This window comes from Cupressus sempervirens, chromosome 2 (genome assembly GCF_028749045.1).
Source record: "Cupressus sempervirens isolate cs-2001-9-10 chromosome 2, ASM2874904v1, whole genome shotgun sequence".
Lineage (NCBI taxonomy): Eukaryota > Viridiplantae > Streptophyta > Pinopsida > Cupressales > Cupressaceae > Cupressus > Cupressus sempervirens.
This window is the reverse complement of record NC_143119.1, coordinates 148,520,759-148,546,358: the sequence shown is the minus strand read 5'-3', so window position 1 is coordinate 148,546,358 and position 25,600 is coordinate 148,520,759. Positions and strand designations below refer to the sequence as shown.

General features: G+C 38.0%; 1 protein-coding gene across 4 annotated transcripts in view; it reads left to right on the top strand.

Moving 5' to 3' along the window:
- LOC149571478 (dual specificity protein phosphatase family protein) overlaps positions 1-25,600 on the top strand; it is a 110,181-nt gene that overhangs the window by 4,265 nt on the left and 80,316 nt on the right. For all 4 annotated transcript variants that reach the window (XM_089812993.1, XM_089812995.1, XM_089812996.1 and 1 more), the window contains exon 3: positions 13,415-13,578. In XM_089812993.1, the coding sequence (XP_089669119.1) occupies positions 13,415-13,578 (164 nt within the window). The remainder of the gene's footprint in view (positions 1-13,414; positions 13,579-25,600) is intronic.

Sequence of the window (25,600 nt, the reverse complement as noted above, 5' to 3'; positions counted from 1 at the left end):
AATGAACTGGTCTTGGAATAGATTCTGCAGGGACTATTAGAAATTTGCATGAATCATAAGAATATCTGTAAAATTGTAGTTTTTGGTTGAGACTCTGAAGAATGTAACTCTTTAGGAGTTTAGTGTCTTCAGGTCTGAAAGAAATCTTCATAGCAGTTCAACACTTCTGATCATTGTCTTCTTGCAGCCAAAAAAGGATGTGAAGCTATCAAACATACGCTTTGGGTTTGTTTAGCGAAAGGATTGATCATCATGCTGCGACTTGAGGGATTAGAGTAATGAAGGAGTGTGAACTTCTTGTTGTTGTTTACTTCATATTGAACTCCCAAACTAATTGCATAATTTTGAGTGCTACATTCATATATTTTAGATTGGACATTTCAATTACTTCTTAGCATTTCTGTCTAATTTGGAACGTCCAATCAACATACATACAAACTTTTTGATAAAATTTCCCATAAAATAAAAGGATAGAATAGTACAATGTTGGTGCTAGGTTTTGGTGGAAGCAAGAATAAAGTGAGTACAAAAAAGAATCTGAAACACAAGGTTATTCTCCATAGAATTCAATGAGGCTTTTAATGGTGAACAACTCAGGGACCCGCAGAAATAAAAGAAAATAGGGAGTGGACTCTATATAGCCGGATCACAATTGGAGTCTAGGGACTATCATGATGTTATTGTTTCAAAATTGGAAGAGTTTGATTAGGGACTATTGTGGTTTTCTTTTTTCAAAAGTGGATCAGTCTAATTGGAGGCTATTAAATTGGGCTTTATAACCTTCCATGGTTGCCTTAGTGCAATATGGTTTAATAGAGCACCAGCGTGAGGATGTGAGACTATTGATTGCTAGATGTCTCAGCGAAATTATAAGAATTACGACACCAGTTGCACCTTATATTGACAACATATTAAAATGGGTGTTACAACTGATTTTGGACAGCCTATGTGAGCTGCAAGATAACAAGGATACTACTTTTGGTAAGAAGAATTTTAGAACTCGTGGCAAAAACTAGATTTTTCATTTCCGTGCTGGAACTTGGTTGTGAAGAGATGATTCAACAATTGTTTCAATATTTTTTTAAGAGTATTTAGGAAACATCACCTGGACATTGTTAAATCTTGCATTAAAACAATTATGTCATTAATATTAGAGGAGGAGGATGACATATGTAAGCAATTACAATCAGAATTGCTAGCTATTTGGAGAGGTGATCATACAATCTCACCTATGCTCTTTGAGGATTTGATTGAACATAAAATAACAAGATTTCAGGATTGCATGACAGACTATGAGCTAATTTCTATGGGTATATAGGATGTAGGAACACCAAAATTGAGCAAGAATCAAATGAGGAAAGAACAACTTTGCTTCACTTGCCAACACACTTGGTCACATTTGTAAGGTCAACAAGAATGATCAGTCAGCTCAAGAAGTGCAAATTAACAATTGAGGAAGTTGAAAACTCCATAATCCAGCGTCAACATGATGGAACCCATGATAGCGAACCAGTTATGGATGATGGTAAGGATTATACTAGTATCTTACTTGGCAAATGGGAAGTAGTCATTGACAAGCCTTTTTATAAGAATATACTATTTGAAAACCATAATGTCATAGTCGATGAGACGATGCATTTTGAGATGCAGCACAATTTTGAAAATGATGCTGTTGAAACTGACAATTCTACCAACCAAGGGGATGCCTAGTCTAGAATTCAAGATGAAGGACCAATAAAAAATTCTATGTTCAGTTGTCGATCTTGGAGGGTATAATTTAGAGGAAAGGCTGAAAGTATAGGATGATATAGTCATACTCATTGCAGCCTTAGTGCATTTTGTTAATACTCATAAAAACATTGAAGAAACTTTGTGGGAAGTCCAAAGTATTGAAAAAAGGAAAGGGACAATGCATGAAAGAGTGCTTGTCTTCACACTCTAAAAAGGGAATTGGAAATGATGAAATCAGATTACTTGGAGCTGTTCCAAGACAGGGATGTGGCCTTCAAACATGTGAACGACAAAGAAAACGAGGTAGATGAGCTTTGTCTTCAATTGAGTATGACACACTACTCTTATATTAAGCTGAAAATTAGATTTCTATGAAAAAAAGCCAAGAAAATCATACAAATGGTAGAAGGCATTCATGCCCTTGGTGATAATGAGGGTGAAAGTAATATTAACACTTCACCTTATCCATGCGAGACACATTATGCTAAAGAAGAGCTTAAAAGACCAGTGAAAAGTCAACTACGCGAATTCTGATTTTCATATCAGTAGTTATACAGCTTCACATTATTATGTGGATAAAGATGAATTGAGTGATACTAATTCCAAATCTATGTGTGATAATGATCATTTCATTGATGGAGATATCAATTTGGTTGATAATTCTTGTGGTCAATTAGAAATGGAGGTGTCTTCAAGCATATTGAAGCCTTTTACAGTCCAACTAGACTTTTGACATCGAGTTGGTATGATATGGCAGTCATTAATTTATTTGTTGGTGATTTTTTCTTCATCCATGCTGTGATTATTAGTGGCTGCCCTGCATGGCCTATTAATACGTTTTCAGATCTGGGTTGACCTACAGGGGTTAGTGTGTTACAATTAGATGAGTGGATACAACACAGGTTGCGGTATATTCCATATGAGATGTTTAACCTTCATGTACAGTGAGATAATGACAACATTATTGATATTCTTGTTCCTGACCCAGGTTATGGTAGTGGCATTGGAGATCTAATAAGTTGGTTTGGTTTTTATGCAAATTGGAGGTATTGTTAGCATTGACAAAGTGCTATACTTGTGCAATTGGATGATACAAGATGATAGTGGATGGATGGACCACCATTACGACTTCCAGGATTGTATTGACAGGATGGTATGGGATCCAAGTGTTGACAAGATGAGTGTCTCGTTTTTTGTGGGTTGTGTTGGGTTACCTAACTGTTTGAGGCAAGGAACAGTTGGGTTTAGAGTAGTGCAACAGGTAGATGAAACAATATCGTTTAGGATGACATGGGATCATAGTGATAGATGGGTTGCATTCTTATTTTTAGTACCACAACATGACATGTCTTGACTTTAGAGTTACCAATATGGCCATAACGATGCTAGTAGATGGATGTGGGATCTTGGTATCGGTTTATGGACTCATGATTGCTTAAGGGAAAACAATCTTAAGGAGGAAGGATTGTAATGTTCCCTTTTCTAGGACATTAGAGAATTAATTGGCCAACCCAAATATATACTAAAATTGATTTAAGGACTTAAAGAAGAATTGTTATAGTCAATTAGTATTCTAAAAAGGGATTAAGAAGAGACGGATTGACAAGAAGACAAGTATAGGAATGGGGAAATTGAAGAGTCAGGTTGGGTCCTTAAAAGGAGTTCATTTGGAGAATGTTTGGTTTGTTATTTTGGGCTTGCTTTTTGAGTTTCTCTTGGAGAAACATGTAATGTTCTGTTCCCATTGAAGGTAAGATTTCACTGAATTCAATTTCGTTCTTGTCGAGTAGCTGGAGGGTGTGGTACAGATAGAGTATGACGTCGGGGATGACTGCACACAACAATAATATTGGTGTAGTTGGACCGTATATTGCAACTGGGTTGGTCGTACGATGTCTATGTTGTGGCCACACAGAAGTGAGAATGGTGTACGGTAACAAGGCTAAGACAGTATGGTGGATGTAAGGAATTGTAGAGGCTGTACAATATCAAGGCTGTATGGTGGAGTGGGGGAAGGCCATATGTTCAAGGATGAGGGTTGTATGATAGTGCTGGAGAGTGTAGGGAGGGTGACAAGAGATGTCGTGCAGTCAGTAATGGTAGCCGTACGGTAGTGATTTGGGAAGGTTGAAGGAGGTGTATGGAAGTTGTTGAGTTGTGATGGCGACGTGGAGTGTGGACACAGAGGGGCGAAGATGATGCCGTATAGTGTACGGTAGTGGCTAGAAATGGATGGCAGGAGTTCGTACAAGTGATGTACAGAGAGTCATTGCAAATCAAAAGATAATGTGAACAAACAACGAGATTTAATGCAGATAAACAGTAAATGGAGTTACACAAGAAGAGAGAGTAGATCAAATTAAACACAATAAATATTTGCAATATGATGGTGCTCTGGCTTGCCAGATATGAGCGAAGTATTATAGGCGACGGAATAGGGTGAGGGTTGAATCCCACCGAAACCGAACAAATCCAAATAGGGAAGGTCTTTCACTTCCAAAATGGTGAACAATAGAGAACCCCAACAAGACTTAGTAGTACAAAGAAAATAATCCCAAAATGCGTACCTACGACTACTTACAGGCTGTGCTTAAATACTTGTCGGGAAGACTTTCTGAAGCTGTAAAAAGATAGCTGACAACTACACTTACCTACAGAAACAAATCTAAAATGGGTCTGAAATATTTTAAATCAGTCGACCCAAAACAAAGATTTGATTAATAAACTATTTTATGACGGGAATATTACAGTCCTCCCTTCCCAAATTTTGCTTGTCCTCAAGAAAACGTAATGCTGGATGCTATAGAATGTGCTCGCCTTCCCAAGTTGCGTCATCCAACAAGTGTTTCTAGCGTATCAAATATTCCTTCATCGTTCGGTTTTGGTAGGGTCTTCTCACGTACTTCAATAATCTTGGTTGGTTCCAATATGAGCTTTCCTTCTTCATTGAGTGGAGGAAGGTCTGAAGCTACTGTGATGTTTTGTCCCACGGCTTTCTTTAGGCAAGAAACATGAAAAACGTTGTGAATACAACTCCCCTTTAGAAGTTCCAGCGCATAGGCGACTTCATCGATTCGGCGAACTACCCAATAAGGGCCATAAAATTGTGGCTTCAATTTTTCCCTTTTCCTTCAATGAGGATTGATGGTATGGCTGGAGCTTGAGATAGACCAAGTCTCCCACTTCGAAACTCCTCTCCATTCAATGTCTGTCGGCACACATCTTTTGTCGATTTTGTGCCTGTTGTAAGTTTTCCTTCAGGTATCTTAGAATGTCTTGACCCTCATGAAGCTAGTCCCTCGCCCTTGGTGCGCAACTATCACCGAGAATTGTGTCGATGAAGGAAAGGGGTTCGTACCCATATAGTGCTTTGAATGGTGTCATCCTGATGGACATGTGGTATGTGGTATTGTAACAATATTCGCCTAGGTGTATCCATTTGACCCACACCCATTGTTGTGCCAAAATGCAGTGTTGAAGGTAACCTTCGAGCCACTTGTTCACAATCTCTGTTTGTCCATCTGTCTGAGGGTGGTAACTAGTACTTGGTACCAATTCTGTCCTTGCTAATGGAAACAATTCTATCTAGAGGATATTGATAAATTGCCCATCCCCATCACTAACAATGTTTTGGGGTAACCCGTACAGATGAAAGGCTTTTCTAAAATACAGATCGGCAATCTGTGCAGCCTGAAAATCTAAGGAGATGGGGAAGAGATGTGCATACTTTGTCAGTCTGTCAACCACTACGAAGATACAATCCTTTCTGTTCACCTTGGGAAGTCTAGTTATGAAATCCATCGAGATACTTTCCCACTTCTGTTTTGGAATTGGCAAAGGTTGCAGTAACTTGGCGGGTAGAGTATGTTCGAATTTATTCTACTGACAGATCGCAAACTTTTACATACTACAGTACATCTCCTTTAAGACCTTTCCATGAAAACCTCTCCCAGAGACGTTTGTAAGTTTTGAGGAAGCTTGGGTGTCCGGCCAATGGTGATTTGTGTACCTCCGTCAAGATTTTTTGCTTCAATTTGGATTTTGGCACTAAAAATATTTGATTCTTATAGTAAATGATGTCAGCCACCACTTTGTATCGATCATCTTGGGTATTGCCATCCATTAGCTCACAAACAAATGTGTTTTTAAAATATTCTACCAACAAATTTGCTTTCCAGTCAGTTGAAATCTGGGTTAGTAAGCAGATGGCGGGTTTCCTTGTCAAAGCATCTGCAACCACATTATTCTTTCCTTTCACAATGTCAAAATCAAAAGCCTGAACCTTGCTTACCCATTTTTGTTGCCTCTCATTCAAGTCCCGTCACTCTAGAAGATATCTCAAACTATTGTGATCCGTATGAATAATAAACTTGGCACCCACTAGATATTGCTGGAACTTGGTTAGTGCATGTACGATGGCCAACATCTCTTTGTCATATATGGAATATAAGCGTTCAGTTTGTGTAAGCTTCCTACTCTTATAGGCCATGGGGTGTCTATCTTGCATCAGTATTGCGCCAATGCCTTCTTCGGATGCATCACACTCCATAATAAACAGTCGAGTGAAATCAGGTAAAGCAAGCATGAGACAAGTGCTCATTACTTCCTTTAACTTATCAAAAGTGAGTTGTGCCTTGTCATTCCACTAGAACGATCCCTTTCTTGTCAAATCTGTTAATGGTGCACTGAGTTGAGAGAACACTTTTACAAACCTCTGGTAATAATTGCACAATCCAAAAAATCCTCGCAACTCCGTGAGTGATTTTGGGGGAGGCCAATCAAGGATAGCCTGAATCTTCTCCTGATGAAGTTGAACTCCATATTTACTAACAACATGTCCCAGGTATAATATTTCTGTCATACTGAATTCACACTTGGAATGCTTGGCGAACAAAGGCCAATCCTTCATGATCCTTAGGACTTCATCCATATGCTTTAGGTGCTCTTCTCATGTCTTGCTATAAATAATATCATCGAAAAATACTAGCAATTACTTACACAATTGTTTGTTGAAGATGCGATTCATGCATGATTGGAACGTAGCAGGTGCATTTGTTAATCCGAATGGCATGAGCAGGAACTCATAATGCCCGTAGTGGCAACGAAAGGTTGTCTATTCCATGTCTTGCTCCCTCATGCAGATTTGATGGTATCCGGAATAGAGATCTATTTTCAAAAAATAGACTGCACCATGCAATTCATCCAACAACTCATTTATCCTTGGAATGGGATATCTATTCTTTATTTTTTTATTCAATGCACGGTAGTCCACACACATGCGCATCAACCTGTCCTTTTTGACCAATACCATTGATGATGCGAAAGGGCTAGAGTTGGGACGGATCCATCCTTTCTTTAGCAGTTCTTGAATCGTCTTTTCGATGTCATCTTTGAATTTCTTGGGATGGCGATAGGGTGTGGTTATGACCGGCTTGACTCTTGCTTCCAACTTGATAGTATGTTCAAACCCTCGATGAGGCGATATGTCAGGAGAATGTCTATAAAAACTTTATCACAATTGCTCAAAATATTTTGGAGATCATCATCCCGGGGAACTGTACGTTGCTCTTTTATAGGTTTTGTCGAAACAAAACAATGTGCAGCCCAAGCAATGTCATCATGCCGAAAAATTGCCTTCATCCGATGTGCAGAAACTTCCTTCAGACCCTCATTTTCCATTTTGTGGATAACAACCATCTTTCCATCAACAACAAAAGTGAAGTCCATCTGTTTGAAGCTTTGAGTGTATTTATTAAGTGTCTTCATCCACTGTATGCCTAGAATAACCTCCATGTCATTAAGGTCCACTATGAAGAAATCCTTGGTCACCGTGTTATTTGCCATTGTGATACTTAGCTGAGGAACAAGGTGTGTGTAGGGCAGACGAGTCCTTTCGACAATCTTGACTTGGAATCCTACGTGCATCTTTGTAGGTAGACCTCTTCGCTTCACTAGGGATGAGTTTGTGAAGTTCGGAGTGGCTCCGCTACCGAGCATCACCATAACCCTTTGTCCTTGAAGGGTTCCCCATCCACGAAAGAATGTGCACCTCAGGCTATTGGCTAGGACGATAGTTCCTCCACGCTGTACCAATGCTGCAATTCTTTCTGTACGGTTAAAACTAGCCATGTTGGTGTCGTTGTGGTGTTGGTTGTCTTCGCAGGGTATTTCTTCTTGTTTGTCCTCATCATTGGACACGACCTCAATGTAGTGGATCTTTCCTTTTTCGAGGCATTTGTGCCCAGGTTCTTATGCTCCTTTGCAGTTAAAACATAGTTTCTTCCTTCGGAGCTCTTGTCTGGTAGCTTTGTCCACATACAACTTTCTTGGTGAAGGTTGGTTATCTTTGTCCCTCAGAAACCTTGGCAGTTTGGAATGTGAGTAACTTCGTGAGGATGACGAGCTGTTGATGATGCCATAGTCCTTGCCTTTTTAATAGCCTTCAACAAGGTGATAGGATTGAACCCTTTTACCCAACCCTTTAGTGGTTTTGTCAGTTCGTCCATGAAGAGTACTATTTGTCTTCTTTTAGAAATGTCCGTGACCAAAATAGAGAGTTTTAAAAATTTTGCAATGTATTGGTCAGTCAGTCCAATTTGCCTCAGTTGTGCCAAATCTTTGAAATTGAGTTCTGGATCTTTACCGTCAAATCAATCTATCAACCTCTCAGTGAATTATGCATAGGTATTTATTTGATCATGCCCCAGTGTGATGGTGCCATGATGCCACCATTCATGCGCAACTCCCTTCAAGTGTAAGGCCGCAAATTTAATTGCTTCTTCTTTTGGCATGGGATTAAGCTGGAAGTATCTGCCTTCATTACCCATGCTTGTGCAAATATGAATCTAGATTTGTCAAATGGTGATAAATTTACTTTACTCAACTTCCTCCCGAGATATCATTAAAATATCATCTGTTTCCACCTCCCAAGTATCTCATTCTCAGATCTGCATAATCTTTGTAGGATATATCTTTCTCAAAATTCACATTCTTGCAATTTTCTCTCAACTGTTTTTGCATTTCTTCAAAGGTCGGTTGCTTCCCTTCGGATGATGCTTCCATATGTGGGGGAAAAGGCAGCATGGAAGGTCGAGAGCATGTTGGATGAGGGTTTGCTTAACCTGACACTGAGTTTGCGTTGTGACCATTTTGTTCTCCAAATATTTTATTGTTTGCCAACTTCTTGAGTCTTTTCTATGAGTCGCTGAGTATCATTGATTTGTTCGTGATTCCTCGTAAGTTCTCTTAGTAGTGCCACGAGTTCGGCAGCTGTGGGTTTTAGTTCAGCAACCATTCTATCAACGGAATGGGTACTTCTCCTCTTCCAACTATAAACTCTTATTCATTGTCCACAGGTTGGTAGGATCGAAGCTCTGATACCACTGTAATGTTCCATTGTTGCTAAAGACAAGATTTCACTGAATTCCAATTTCGTTCATGTCGAGTAGTTGGAGGGTGTGGTACAGATAAAGTATGATGTTGGGGATGATTGCACATAACAATAATATTGGTGTAGATGGGTTGTACATTGCAACTGGGCTAGCCATATGGTATCTATATTGTGGCTGTATGGAAGTGAGAATGGCGTACGGTAACAAGGCTGAGACAGTACGATGGAGGGAAGAGGAATTGCAGAGGCTGTATGGCGGAGTAGCGGAAGGCCGTATGGTCAAGGATGAGGGCTGTACGGTAGTGCTGGAGAGTGTACGGAGGGTGATAGGAGATGTTGTGCAGTTAGTAATGCTAGCCGTACGGTAGTGATTTGGGAAGGTTGACGAAGGTGTATGGAAGTTGTCGTGTTGTGATGGTGACGTGGGGTGTGGACGGAGAGGGACGAAGATGATGCCGTACGATGTATAGTAGTGGCTAGAAATGGATGGCAAGAGTCCGTACAGGTGATGTACGGAGAGTGATTGCAAACCAAAAGATAGTATGAACAAACAATGAGATTTAATGCAGATAAATAGTAAATGGAATTACACAAGATGAGAGAGTAGATCAAATTAAACACAATGAATATTCGCAATATGATGGTGCTCCAGCTTGCCAGATATGAGCGAAGTGTTGCAGGCGACAGAATAGTGTGAGGGTTGAATCCCATCGAAATTGAACAAAACCAAATATGGAAGGTCTTTCACTTCCAAAATGGCGAACAACAAAGAACCCCAATAGGAATTCGTAGTACAAAGAAAATAATCTCAAAATGCATACCTACGACTACCTAAGAGCCGTGCTTAAATACTTGTCAGGAAGACTTTCCGAGGGTGTACAAAGATAGCCGACAACTACACTTACCTACGAAAACAAAACTAAAATGGGTCCAAGATATTTTAAATCAATCAACCCAAAACAAAGATTTGATTAGTAAACTATTTTATGACGGGGGTATTACAAAACATTGAGAGAGCTTATAGCTTTGTACTCAGACCTGAGGACGAAAATCTTCAGGCCATTTCTGGTGGATTGGACACAAACCCGATTCTTTATTGCAATGGATTTGAGATGGAATTCTGATGAAGGGTACTCCCCCTAATAACACAAACACATAACATAAATAGTGAAACAACAACAAATTGCAAGATCCAAAAATTGGCTTCTTATTATCTCCAAAAGTATAGAATTATAAATTTGAGAAGTAAAATATACGAAGTGACCGAGGCATTTTTCTTACAATATTTTGTGAGTTAGAGCCACTACCAACATCCCATAATTGTCCTAGACAACTCTACGAGCCTTCTTTATATAGGCAATTTTCCACCACCCAAAAAGGTTTTAGAAATTTAACCCTAGACCTTGAGGCCGATCGACCCTAAATTATTATTATTTTTCATATATAATTACATTAGAGTAGGCACCACAACTTTCAAAATTCAAAAGAAACTTTGAAGGAATTTAAATTTCACCCATTTCAGGTGGCATGATTATGAAGCCCATAACTCATTACTAGTTGCTCCGGTTGACTATTATAACCCCATTTTGAAAATGGCATGAATTGCTCACAATGCCTTGTTAGTGCAATCTCTAGTTAGTCGAGGTTTGACCTCTTTTCAGAGCCTCTAAAGCCTTCAAAATTGAGTTGAAGTTTTTATACCCTGCTGTCAATACCAAAATTTTTCAATAATTTTACAAATAGACTTGATCTTGCAATGAAATTTTATTGGTAGGCTGATATGTCTAAAATGAACCTCCAGGAATGAAATCAAAACATTCTGAGCTCAAACAACCAACTTACCAAAGTAGTAAGCCTCCAAAAATAGTAACTCTACATTGAAATAGCCCTTATTGAAAGACAAATCAGAAATAATTTTGGGTGGTCAACGATTGCCCTCACACTCAAGATGCTCCTTCATCAAGTTCATGCTGAGCTTACAAAGTTCTTTCTTAGTTTCCAATCTGACTGTTTTCCCTGTATTAAGATTGGATATCTGGTCACGTTATTGTATTGCTGGTTATTAGAATATAATAGCAAATCTGAAGTTGTTTTAAATTGAGTAATTTAATGAGCATATGCTGGTTTTCATTTGGATAAAATTATCTACTATATTCTGAAAATCGCATGTGAGAAAGTTTGGGTAAAATATCCAGTAGAATATTATCTTGAGAAAATTTCTTTCTCATGGACCCATGCATCATCAACCAAATCAATGATGCATTGGAGGAGTGGGGGTCACTTTACTATAGATAGACATCCATCAATGTGAACCTATATCCTTCTAGAAACATGGCTGTTTTAATATGTAGAGCAACAAAGACATGATGTTCCCACTAACTCTAGGAGGAGAATAAAAGTGATGTGTAGGGAATGATGTTTCTGATCCATTAACATTATCAGGTTTCAGCAACATTAATACTAACATACCTTTTTAGTCTTCTTCCAGATGACGAATCAGCGCGTGCAATACAAAACTTTGTGCAAAAAAATAATTATACAGTTATTTCCGTAAGTATATTTATTATGTAGAGCATGTCCAATGGGGATTAAGCCTTTGATCATGATTTCTGCAATTGCTTCACCTTGCCATAGGACCACAGAAGCTTGGAGAGCTAGGATGGTCAAGTTTATTTCCTCATCTTTTCTTGATTTATGAGTAGAATATATATTATATGTTTTAACTAAGATCAAGGCTATTTTATGGATTTTATCTGGGAGTTAATCACCTAAACTGTCCTGTATTAGTTACTTGTGCTCTAGGCAAGTCATATTGAGCCAATTTTTTCTATGACAGCACCACTTCTAATCTAGCAGGCCATGGTTTAGTTGTGAGGATGATGGTTTGAGTTCAGAGTGGGTGATGCTTGTGCATCTACTCATTATATGAAGTCAGGTGGTTAAGAAAGCCACAGACAAATATGATGCAGGGAAAGTGCTAAGTGATTTAAAAAACATATAAAAATTTACACTATATAAGTGTCAATAAGCTGTCACTGGATTACATGAATAGTATGGTGGATCTTGCAACTGCCATTATGTTCATTGAGAGTGATTTAGATCAATCAGGTATATCTAATTCTCACAAGTTGATGCTGAGTAAATTTTAGGAGGCTTTTGATGGGAAATGCTATCAGGAATTAGATTTTTGACTTGGCAAATGTTTTTGGAATACTGGCTGAATTATGGTCTACTGATTTCTTTTACCAAAACAATTATCGGAATGCTTCCTCTTTCACATAAAATTCTTAAAATGCTGTTGCATGCCTTCATCTGCCTGCTTGTCAAGAGCTACCACAAAACTTTCAGGATAGCGACCACATATACATCGCTACAAAATGCCTTCATCAGCATACTCTTCAACAGCTACTACAAAATTTTATGGACAGTAGCCACATATAAGGGGAAGATTCTCCATGGGTTATGAAAATTTATCACGTTTCATGGATCTATGTGGGTTACAAGTTGGAGCGTAAGCCTCCCTATGAAACGTGTTTCTTTGTGAGCTAAGCAATTCATTTAACTTATTACTCGCAGCCTTGGAGGTGTTGCATACTTCATTAAACTTTTCCTAAATTCACTCATACAAGTCTTCATGCCTGGAAAATCTGCGAGATTGATTCTGACTGGTATTCTTTTAGCCTAATTTCCTAATAGTTTAGCAGATGGGTCAGTTTATTTGGAGTTTTCACTGTTATCATTTTTATGACTTTTGATCTGGTAATTTTGCTATTGGGATAACCTTCGACTTAGTTAGCATGACTGAGGGACATCTCTTCTATCAAATTCATTGTTGTCTGCACCTGGTGTCATTGCGATATGCTGCAAACAGTGAGTTTTATCACCCAACTTGAACTTTTTATTATTTCTACAGAGAATTTGAGCCCTGTTTTCTGCTCCGGAAGCCTCCATCTTTTTACTATTCAAGCTCATTGCATTTTACTATTTTCTTTTAATATTTAATTCGATAGAATTGTGTCTATAAGAACAGGCAACCATAGATGCACTGATTTTGAAGATATGTTAGACTGAAAGGTTCCTTTGTGTGCAAGGGTTAGCTTTGGGCATTACCTACTTTTCACTAGCAGTTCACAAGATGAATTATTTTGTCAGAAACTGCTTGTAGTTGTTTGTCTGACCCAGGATAATTAGCAATGTATATATTCTGTGTCAGTCATATTGATGATAAATCTGGTTCAATTTGACAAGTATATTGGGCAGCTTTTGATCTGAATCTGTACTACATCCATGTAGGTTCTGCTTTTATTTGGGAAAGTATCTGGAGCACCAGATTTTAGGCTTGCAAAATGGCTAGCTTCTGCACGTAAACGGAGTAGAATGTTTGGTCCCTTAGTTTTTCCAACTCGAAAGTTGAAGGCCACGAACATGTTCTCAGAACTTTCAAATGATTCCAGAAGGTTTGCTAGGAGCTTATCTAAGTTATTTTAAAAATAATCTTAGTGTGGAGAGTTGTTACTCTAAATTGAAACTGTCAAATGATTATTTAAAACCAAATAGGAATGATAGTTAGTGAAGCTTCTCCCTTGTACATTCCTTATAGTTATATTTGGGTTTAAAATTTCATTCCAATGTTTTGGCATCCATTCAATGCAATTTCTAGCAGTTTGATATTGACACAAATTTAATCGTTTATGCTTGTTGAAATGTCACAGATTATCGGTGTATTTTGTCTATTTTGATTCTGCACAAAAGAAAAGTTTTAAAATGTAATTTGTTGTATATGAAATCAATTGTGCATTTAAGTTTTCTATGTCTGGTGTGGCAATCTATATGAACTTAGTGCAATAATTTTAATAAACATTTCACTTGTGGAGGTAATCTTACTTTGGTGATTTTAAGAAACAGCCAGTTGTCAAATATTTATTTTCAAAAAAGAATTGTGGTAGTTGATTTTCTAGTGTGTGTCAAGCCTTTATATATCTTATTATTTATTTGTCTACTGTTGAATTAGTTTTATGATTTGTACGAGGAATGCCTTTTAGATACTCTAGTTCCTATCATTTTACCACTCTTCCATGGCACCTACAAACTGATTAGTAAGAAGGGTATTTTGCTGGAATCATGATTAGGACTCATTCGCAATCAAAGTTAGGAATTCTATGAGAGCATTCTATCATATCTCATAAGCATCAAATACCATAAGAAAGGAAAAATGTAATAGGAATTGCAGTCTTGTTTCATCCTATAAATTATTCAACAAAGTAAAATGCAAGTAGATGATGCACTGTTGGAAGGAAGCAAATATGACAGTAGGATTTTAAAAACACAAAAGGAAAAACTCAAAAAATCCACTTTTGTGTGCGAAGAAAATACTGCAGAATTCCAAGAATTTGCTTGCATACCTACTGTGCACTTAAACTCGTTTCAACAGTTGTAGAATCTATTGCAGAGACAGTAGATTTTGTAGAATTTTCCAAATATGTGAAAATAGAAATTACAAGTGCTAAAATTTTGCAACCATGCTGAGATCTATTTAGGGTGTGGAAACACAAAGCCCAAGAAGTGTCCATGGATGCTAATATGTGTTAATATTTTAGCTTTGGTCAGATTAGTTTCATCAAAGAGATGAATTATTGTTACCAGTTTTGAAATGATTATGTTTACTAGATAAACATTATTATTATCACTGATTAATAATTATTAGATCACACACACACACACACACACACACACACACACACACACACACACAAGGACATCTAATAATTATTAAACAATGAATAATGCTGTTAATTGAACCAATTCCATGATATTGATATGTTTTACATCTATGTGCAACATTGATCATACAAATTGACCTTGATGTTATTGATTTAATGAATTGATATGTATCCTTGGCTGTGCGTAATATTATCTCACAACATACTGTAGTTATAAAAGTTACTAGTGTTAGAAAATAAAGTCCACCAATACAACGGTGGGGGGGGGGGGGGGGGGGTAAGTTGTTGTGAATCAGTTGTGTGCTTAATCAAACATAAAATCACCAAATCCAACTTCAGTAACCAATAATATGAGCAATGCCAAGAGATAGAACGTACACAATTACACAATGATTGTTAACTAGGGAAACCCTTGAACTGTGGGAAATCTCGGTGGGGATGAAACCCAAATATGATGTACTAATATAAAAGTTCCTTGTAAAAGGATGTGACCTTTCTAGGAGCCAATTTCAATACAATTAGTACATTTAGTCCTTGTTAGGAGACTTTGGATCCATGTCTAATCCTATTAGGAGCACAAAGAAGACAATTGAACTCACTGTCCAAATTGCTTCAACATTGTTACACAAAACAAATCTTTAGGATAACATATCCAAGTAGTGAACTGACCAATAGAACCTCTTTGCCAATACAATTCCTTTGAAGTTCTCAAATCAATCACAACATCATCCTCCACTTTGCTTTGATCAAGTTTGCATCCTTGGCATCCGAACATCAATTACACAATCACAAAAACCACACTACAATCCAAGGAAACAATCTTTCCTTTATACCTTGTCTTAAAAACCAATTGAGTCGGCGTGTGAGGGCTTTTCTAATATACAAAGAGTAATATATGACCTCAATAAGATAGTACAATTAAGTTCTACATGCTACAATACACTTAACAAATTCCAAAATAAATCCCATTACAAGAGTCGGCTGCCTGTGAACATATCACACATTAAACTTCAAGGATCTCTACAGAATAATCTTTAGTATCTGCTAATACTAACATAGCATCATGAACATGTCTTCAACCACAATCTAAGATCGCTTATCTTTGTTCCATGTTGTTGTCGATAAAATGTATAGTGTAGCCAACAAGTAGAGTAGTATCCGAATGGGCGCGTGACGTTTGAGTCACCCCTTCGGAAAGGTATATGTACACGTCCGAGATGGACTTTGGAATGATAGTTGTAATTATTGTAGTCATTGTATTCGGATGGTAATCAACAAGTGCATACATGAATAAAGTATTTGTTCTATGTTATATCGTGTTATACATGTGTTAAGATTTTTACCTTGTACGGTAAACATTTGGTGCCGTTGCCAGGGAGACATTCTTACAATACAAGGTATCACATTCGAAGGGTTAAATGGTGCAGAGTGCCGAAAGTGGTGGTAGGAGAATCCAGATAACCATTAGGTGAAGGCTAGTATCAGGAAACCTCAGGTGGTAGTGCAAATGCTAGTATTTTGCATTAGAGACTACGAAGGGTTTTTGCGCATTATGATCGAAACATATGACAGGTTCTCTCAAACCAATGCATTTGAGTATCTTGATCATAATTTGGTAGTATCATTCAGACCGGCTGATTTTACACGGGTATTTGGCATACTTGGTCATGCTCAGGGTGGGAGAAAAATAGACAGCAAGCGAAAAAAGATGAACTGTGAAGTGAAATTGAAGTTGATACAGCTTGTGTGTGGAGACTTGTCGTAGGCGGAACAGGAGGCTCTTTTTGACACATCCAAAGGCAAAGGGTTAAAGAAATCTAATATTTAGGAGGGTCATTGGCGTTGTTTGATGGATATAGTGAAAAGCCGCCAAACAAGTTTGAGCCGCGCTTCGGATATCTCTTTTCCCTAGGTAGCCATGATGATCGGGATTTTGCATTGCAGGGTTTATGATTGGGCAGCATTATTGGCCGAACGGATGTCAGAGTTTCTCACTTTGCAACATAAAACATTCTATATGCCACATTACGCTAGTGGTCTGTTCTTGGAGGCGACGATGCGGATGATTCTGAATGATGCACTGGAGGCAAAATCGGGACCACTCGTGCTTGGCGAACCACCAATTATGCAGTGGAGGCATTTGGATACTCTTGGCACCAAAACTGTAGGACAAAAGCGACTAATGACGGATGGTGGAAACACAGATAGTGGCTGAGAGGAGACATCTTCAAAGGAGAATGGGTTTGAGGGCGAAGCAGAAAACGACGAAGAGGTTGAGGTGATCACGGCTACACCTTTGAGATTTCCGCGGCTTGTGCTTTCGACCACAACACACTTGATTCTTGTAGGCATACATGGTATCCTAGGGTTTGGATAGCTCAGGTAGCTAGTGGTGATGACACCAGTTTTAGCTACGACGCAACCCACCATACAGACAAAAGCTGTAGTGGAGTCACATTCGACACCAACGGAGATGACAGCTCCGGAGGTACCGATGGAGCCGACTTGTGAGACTCTACTAGATTTAGGAGATGAGATTTTGGTACTTGATACAGAGATAGACACAAAGACATGGGTGTAGAGGTAGCGACAGGCGAGGAGTTGGGGGCATCAGGTGTCAGATTAGATGTAGTAGGTTTTGATGCGGTGGTCACAGTAGATACGACCCTATTGGCATCCCCACAGTGAGATAGAGAGAGCCGTTACCAAAGGCTAAGTGCTTTCCTGAGTACAAAGTTCTATCGAACCCCCGCACCTCGAGTGATGTACTTGCCGACACCCACACATGAAGCAATTTCGGAGAACTCAGTGCAGGAGTTCGGGCAAGCACAGAGGGAGGAAGTACCGCATAGTGCTGTTGAGCATATGGCAGAGGTTGTGGAGAGGGCTATGGATGCATAGCAGGAACACCCAGTAGTGTAGGAGATAGTGATGACAGAGGCAGTTTTTCTTGATGATGTTGCAGCTCTAGCATCTCGCGCTCGCCAAGTGTTAGCTTCGGCTAAAACTCAGGCATTGGAGTCAGTAGTGAAAGAGCTGGAGGGAGTTATATCTTTCATGAGGTTGGGATGTCCAGCTGCGTTTAGAGTTTGTTTTGAAGAGAGAGGATGGCCAAATGTGGAGATCACGAAGATGTAGCAGGACTAGTCCACGACGGGAGACCCTGAGATGGAGAGTGTCATGTCCCCAATTTCTGCCCTTCCTTAGTGACAACATTTCTAGCAGGGTTGGTCTATTATCTGGTTCCCATAGGCCCGTAGAGCGTAGAGGGAACCAACCCAGGGACTTTGAGAGTCATGCATGAGCTTCCCAAGTAGTTTGGAGCAGTAGACAACAGTTTCCTACAATTTAGGAGGGATTCCTAATTTGTAGGGATTGACTAGGAGTGGTCTAGGAGGCATTTGGAGACCTCGACAAACGTTTTGGAGACTTAGAGTGCATCTCCTATTTTTTAGGAGGAACTCCCAGTTCAGTGACAGTTCTCTCAGAGGTGCACACAGCAGGGGAGTCATTGGGACTCCATTTTGGTTGATTGGGGCTGTCTCCTACTTTTTAGGAGCATCCCTAGATTTTAGAGATGGACTACCAGTTGACACATCTTGTCCGGCATTAGTCACAGACAGGTGACAAGGTCAGATTCATGTTTGATTGGTCATTTTGGGCCTTTTGGGACCATTTGGGAAATATTTTAATATATTTAAATATTTCCTAAGTTGGTTATTAAATAAATTAAATAAGGTTAAGTTTTAGCCATTTTGGAGTAATACGGGGTTTTTTGGCCTCATCTGGATGCGCATCCTATGGTGTGATAGCTCGTTGGAAAGGTCTCAAAATTCTCTAAATCTTTCTCTTTGGTCTCAGGGCATTTCAGTGAATGGAATTCTATCTATGAGGAAAAAGGTCATTTTCTAGTAACATGACCACTTTAAAATAAGAAATTATAACATTTTCACTACACAACACCACTTGGAGACACTTAGGGTTCGATTTGCAATTGAGAGGGGGTTATAAGGAGATGGAAGCTTCATTCTAAGATTATCTTTTGCATATTGAAAAACTTGTTTTTGTGAATTGGCTCTGAGAGAGCAATTCTTCATCTGGGACGCAAACTCTAGGTTTTGGATTGGCTGGGACGTAGCCCTCAGCAGTTATTGGCATTGGATTCTTCAGACAGTGTGCGTTGCTATTAGGGATAGAGTACACCATTCTTTATTGTGGATTCAGGTTGCAGATTTATGGTTTCAGCGTTACAGATTGATTCTTTCAGCTGGGACGTGATTCCTTGCAGTCTTACGGCTGCCATTTGCAGCAGTTTGGCATCATTGTTGGATGTAAGCTCCTTGGAACTGCATTGGATTTATTATTTGGCTTTATAAATCAGAAATCTACCTGGTATGATTTATAGCAATTCTGATTTGGCTCTATGTTCTTATTTATTTTCAGTCTCCTCTCATGTTTATTGTTCATTATTCATTACTATTGTGAAAACTATCAAAAAACACAAAACAAAAACAAAACCTTCTGCAACTTCTGTCTATTGGAAAATATAGTTTATTAATTTAAAACTACAACAGATCAGCAAGGGCATCTATTAGGGATCTTTCAGAGAGTTGGGTAGAGGCTCTGATTCATGAGATAGCAAAGTCATACAGGGAAGCATACTACACTCTTCAGAGGAGTCAGGCGGATTAGGTAGAGCTAAGAGAGCTCGAGAGGAGTTAGCTGCCAGGTTAGCTTCAGAGAGGGCAGCCTAGGAATCTGAGAGGGCGGCCTGGCAATCTGAGAGGACAGCCTTGTTAGTAGAAAAAGAACAGTTGGCAACAGAAAAGGAAAAGATGGTAGTAGAGAAGGAGGAGTTGGGAGAAGTAGGAGAGATGATGCAGTTAGCCTTGGAGCTTCAGATGGAAGCAAAAGCAGAGCTGAAGATCAGGAAAGAACAAGTCTACAAGTTATGGATGGAGCTGAACGAGCTGAGGACGTGGACACATCCTTCTGTCTAATACTTATGCATTGATGTACTTTGTTTTGAAATTTTGTTGTATTGTCGTCTGGAGACAACTTTTCTTTTTTGGGGGGGATGATGTTGTCGGTAAAATGTATAGTGTAGCCGACGGGTAGAGTAGTATTCGAATGGGCGCGTGACGTTTGAGTCACCCCTTCGGAAAGGTATATGTACACGTCCGACATGGACTTTAGAACGATAGTTGTAATTATTGTAATCATTGTAGTCATTGTATTCGGATGGTAATCAGCAAGTGCATACATGAATAAAGTATCTGTTCTGCGTTATATCGTGTTATACATGTGTTAAGCTTTTTATCCTGTATGGTGAACACATGTCGCTTATTAGATACTACCAATTTACTAGTAACCTGTTTCCTGCACGTTGACCTGCAACCAGTCTGTTTACCGTCACCGGTGAATTGGTTTAGTGCATATTATGAAAGTAATGAAAGCATAACATAGAAACAAGATAACACAATATTTCAGGAAATCTTATTGGTGATTTCATTGATATTCATTCAAGTACATTATATGACAATGCTCTCAATATTTCTGATCTCTATTCCTGTTCAGGAGAATGTAGATATATAAACAATTATTAACTATTCCCAAAAGACTTGGCAAATATTATTGGCAATACAGTCTTGACTAAATCAACTGCAACTGATCCAATCCTTCATATTAACATTTGCGAACATAGATGTAACATTTGAACATATCCCTAAAAACGAATCTAAGACCACATAGCTTAACTTGCCACATCCAAACCTCGCTGATCAAATTTTCCACTGCGATGTACGAAATCTGTCTGTCACACACCCAACACATCCAAGCACATATATATTGACATCAATGAAAAATTTGTCATGAGTACAACACATAAGCATCCATTCCAAGTGCTAACGATCTCTCCCTTTGGTGTAATCTAAAAAACTACCAAGATCATATTCCCTGAATTAACAGTTGCTTGTCGACAGCGATTATGAAAGGGTACTTATAATAATTGTTATGAACCACGGCATTGTGATTATTGGGCACATCCCAAGTAGGGACATGTCCCTACATGGCTTGGGCCACGTATTGACATGTCTCTACATGGGACATGCCTTTTAATATATATATAATCAGATCTGCGCACTTGGAACACACAGAAAAAACATACTGTTATTACAAGTTGTAGCGATCACTAACCCTTGTATCTGCATCTTATACTGAAAGAAATTATTCAGATAAACTTACAGGTTGGCAGCCCAGTTTACATGTACAAATCTGCAAGAAGAATTTGATCAATCATATCAACAAGAAGATTCAAGTGAGCGTATTTTTTTCACATCAAGAGATATATAGATAAATTAAAAAAAGGTGTTAAATCTGATCCTATTTCCTTAACACAGTATTAGAGCAAAGGTGAGATACCAAGAGCAAATATAACTATATAGAAAATCTAAAAATACCATCAAAAGGATATTAGCAATCATGGTGGATGAAATTAGATTTGAAGATAGATGTGAGGGTGCCACAAATTTCGTCCAAGGAAAACTCAGATCAATGATGATACTTAGAGAATAAGAATTTAGGCTCATTTTGTGGAAAATACTGTACCTATACTAGATGGCAAGAATGAGAAAATTCAATGGAAAAAGAAAAACAACAAAGTCATGAAAATCGTAGTAGATGCAGTAAAGGATCATATAGTTCTTGTTATATCAAAATTGGACACTGCACGTGCCATGTTCACCTTCTTAGAAAACATGTATGAGATAAACGATACCGGTAGAGCTGCCACATTGAAACAGCAAGTGCACCATGTAAAAATGAACAAGAGCAAATCTATTACATCATATTTTATAAGAATACCAAGTGAAGAGACCAGCTATCTACTATTGGCCGTATAATTGACAATAAAGAATTAAACGAACTTTGGCTTTCATTGGGCTTCCCACATCTTGGGAATCCTTCATTCAAGTGTTAAGTGCTCAATCCAAACTTCCAAAATTCTACTGATTAAAAACTGATCGTATTCAAGAAGAATCTAGACTAATCACTAGAGGAGTAGGAACAAGTAACTCTGGTGGAGAGATTTAAGTGTTGAATTCAAACTCTCACAAGAAAGGGAAGAAAAACAAACATCAATTGAAAAAGGGGAAGAGAGAACAATAAATATTCATTCAAAAGAAGAAAGGATATACCTAAGTTACAATGCTATAAATGTGATAAATATGAACATCTTGCTGTAAAATACACGAAAAGACTTAAGAATCAAGCCTCACTAGCAGAAGTCAAGGATATAGAAAGAATGGTATTCTTTTCAGCCTTGTCAAGCGAATTAATGACCAACAATTATATAAGTCTTGAAGAGAATTCAAATGTAGAAGTCACTATTGGAGATAACCGCACCTACCTTGTGAAAGGAATCGTGACTTGTACAATTCAACTAAAACACAAAGTTTCTCTACAACTAACTAGAGTGCAATTTGTACTAGGCATCAAAAGAAATCTAGTATCCATCTCAGCCCTTGAAAACAAAGGGTATCGAATCACCTTCTTGGATGAGATTGTTCTTACTTGGCTTAAGAACTCAAACATCAAGAATGCATATACAATAGGAGTTCGTGATGAATGTTTATACAAACTTTGTAATGTTCTAACCTAAGCCTTAATCCATGATGTTTCCACTACAAATGAAATAAGGCATGAAAGGTTAAGGAGTCTTCATTTTGTGCCCTACCTTCCATACAAAAACTTGTTATAGGACTACCCAAATTAAACCTAGAACAAGATGGAATATGTAAGGGTTGTGCATTAAGTAAGAACTCTAAAAGGACTTTTCATTGTAGTGAGCACAAAATGTACTTGAACTTAATCATACTGATTTTCGTGGACCAATGATAGTACCCTCCTTGGGAGGATTTTTGTACTATGTTATTCTTTTATAATTACTCTAGGGAAGCCTAGATTTATTTCAAATGGAGTATTATCAAAATTCAAAGAATTTAAAGCTTTAGTTAAAAAGATGATCTGGAAAAGAATCAAAACTCTAAGATCAAATAATGGGGGAGACTTTAACTCTGAAAACTTTAAAGAATTTCGTAAAACTACTGGAATAAAGAGGGAGTATTGTGTCCCATATAACCCTCAACAAAATGGGGTAGTAAAAAGGAAGAACACGACCATGGTAGAAGCCACTAAAGTTGTGATGCATGATCAGAACCTCTATACCTCATTTTGGGCAAAAGTCTCTAATACTACAGTTTACATACAAAACATATGCCCTCACTCTAGTCTTAACAATATAACTCCTAAAGAAGCCTTTATTGGAAACAAGCTTGACTTAAGTCACTAAAGAATATATGGTTGCGCAATCTATATTCACATTCCTAAGGAGGAGATAGATGATGAGTCCCCTCAAGACATATAAGAGGAACTTGGCAGCGAACTTTAGATGGAGATATTCTAGAAAATAATGAACCTATAAATTCTACTCTTGAACCTCTTGAACCTACTAATAATAGAAAAAGACTACATTGGGCAAGGAAAATAATTGAAGAAGCTAAAAACTATGTTGCACCAAAGGGTGCATTTAGAGAAAGCAAGAAACCAAGAGTTTGCTCAAATTATGTCGCCCTTATGAGTGAACTCATTAAGTTCGAGCTTCCAAATGTTGAGGAAGCACTAAAACATCAAGTTTGGAAGGATGCCGTGATCAAAGAGTATTAATCCAATCTGAAGAACAGTGTTTGGGGCATTGTGCCTTGGCCTAAAGGAAAATCAGTTGTCTCATCTAGATAGCTAATTAAGATCAAACATGCGGCAGATGGAAGTATCAAAAACATAAAGCTAGATTTGTTGTTAGAGGTTTCTCACAAAAAGCAGTGGTAGATTACAAAGAAACATTTTCCTTAGTTGCTCGATACACTTTTGTAAGGACCATAATTGTTATAGCTGGCTTAAAAGGATGGAAAATACATCGGATGGATGTAAAGATTGCATTTTTGAAAGGTATCATAGAAGAGGAAGTATACCTAGAGCAACTTGAAGGTTTTATTGTTCATGATAGTGCTTCTCATGTTTGCAAATTGAAGAAGGCTCTCTACGGCCTCAAAGAAGCCCATGGAGCCTGGTATGAAAGGGATTCTCTAAGAACAAAGCAGTTCCTAACCTCTACTTTTAGATAACAAATGGTGATATGTTAATCCTCATTCTTTATGTTAATGATTCACTAATTACAGGTGGATATCATCTCATCATGAAATGCAAACAAGATCTTGCTTCTGAATTTGATATGAAGGACTTGTTCTTCTGCACTACTTCTTGGGACTAGAAGTATGGCAAGTAGACAATTGTATCATTCTAAACCAAGGAATATACACTATTGATATTCTAAACAGTTTTGGAATGATGAAAACAAACCTATGTCTACAGCTATGGAAACAAATCTACATAAACTAAAAGATGCATCCTTTGAGTCAAAATTAGTTGATCCTATGATCAATCGATAGATAATTGGGTTGTTGATGGATTTGGTGAATACCAAGCCAAACATTTGTTATGTAACAAATGTTCTTAGTCTGTTCATGTGTGAACCTAGGAAAATACACCTTGCAGCAGCAAAACATATCTTGAGGTTTCTACGTGGACCCATTGGACTGGGATTAAAATATAATAATGTAGATATATGTCTACATGGATAATCTGACTTAGATTGGGCTGGAAGTGTTGTTGATCGAAAGAGTATCCCAGGATGCTGTTTCAGCTTAGGATCTGCCATGATATCCTGGTTTTGCAGAAAACAATCTTCAGTTGCACAAAGCTTCACAGAAGCTGAATACATTGCAGCATCAATGGGAGCTTGAGAAGTAGTATGGTTGAGGAAAATACTGGTAGGGTTGTTTGGATAATCCATGAACCCCACTATTATACACTTTGATAATCAAAGTTATATAAATTTTTTGGTGAATCCAGTATTTTATAACATACCGAAATTATATCAGGGACATGGTGGAAAGAAATGTCAAACAACTGAGATACATTAGCATGAATGAGCAAACCGTTGACATTCTAACCAAGCCCCTCTCAAAATTAAAAGTGGATCACTTTAGAGGTAAATTGGTATAATTAAAATGTAATTATATTTTTAGAGGTTGAGTCTCACTTAAGTTTTAATGATAAAAGATATCTATGTATATACTTTTTCTTATCATGTGAGTTACCACATGCCTTTGTAGAAATATCATAAAAGGTGACGATCTTTCATTGATGTTTGATTGTGGTTACTATTATAAGGTGATGATCTTAACAATAGTTTCACTTCCTATCATGATGGATGTCATATGGATGATGTCTATGGATGATCTCTAATGAAATTAGATTAGTGAGCAACTACTATATCACTGAGCTATGACATGGTGGATACTATGAGGCGTAGTATCAATAGAGACACCACGCACAGATATCTTCTTTGGTAGGCATCATGAGACTTGATGCCAATGCACATATCAAGGAACATATAAGTATGGTGAATATCATATGGTTGATATTCATGGTTGTACCAATCAGCTGATGATTCCATAAGGTAGTATATAAATGGTGAATATGTGTTACTATACTTTGAATATGCCATTTTCTCGAATATCATATTGAGATGATATTCCTCTTTCACAATATGAGAGCACAATATGTTGATTATACAAACTATCCTTGCTAGCTAAGAGGGAGTGTTAATATTGTAGCTTCAGTGAGATTAGTTTGACCAAAG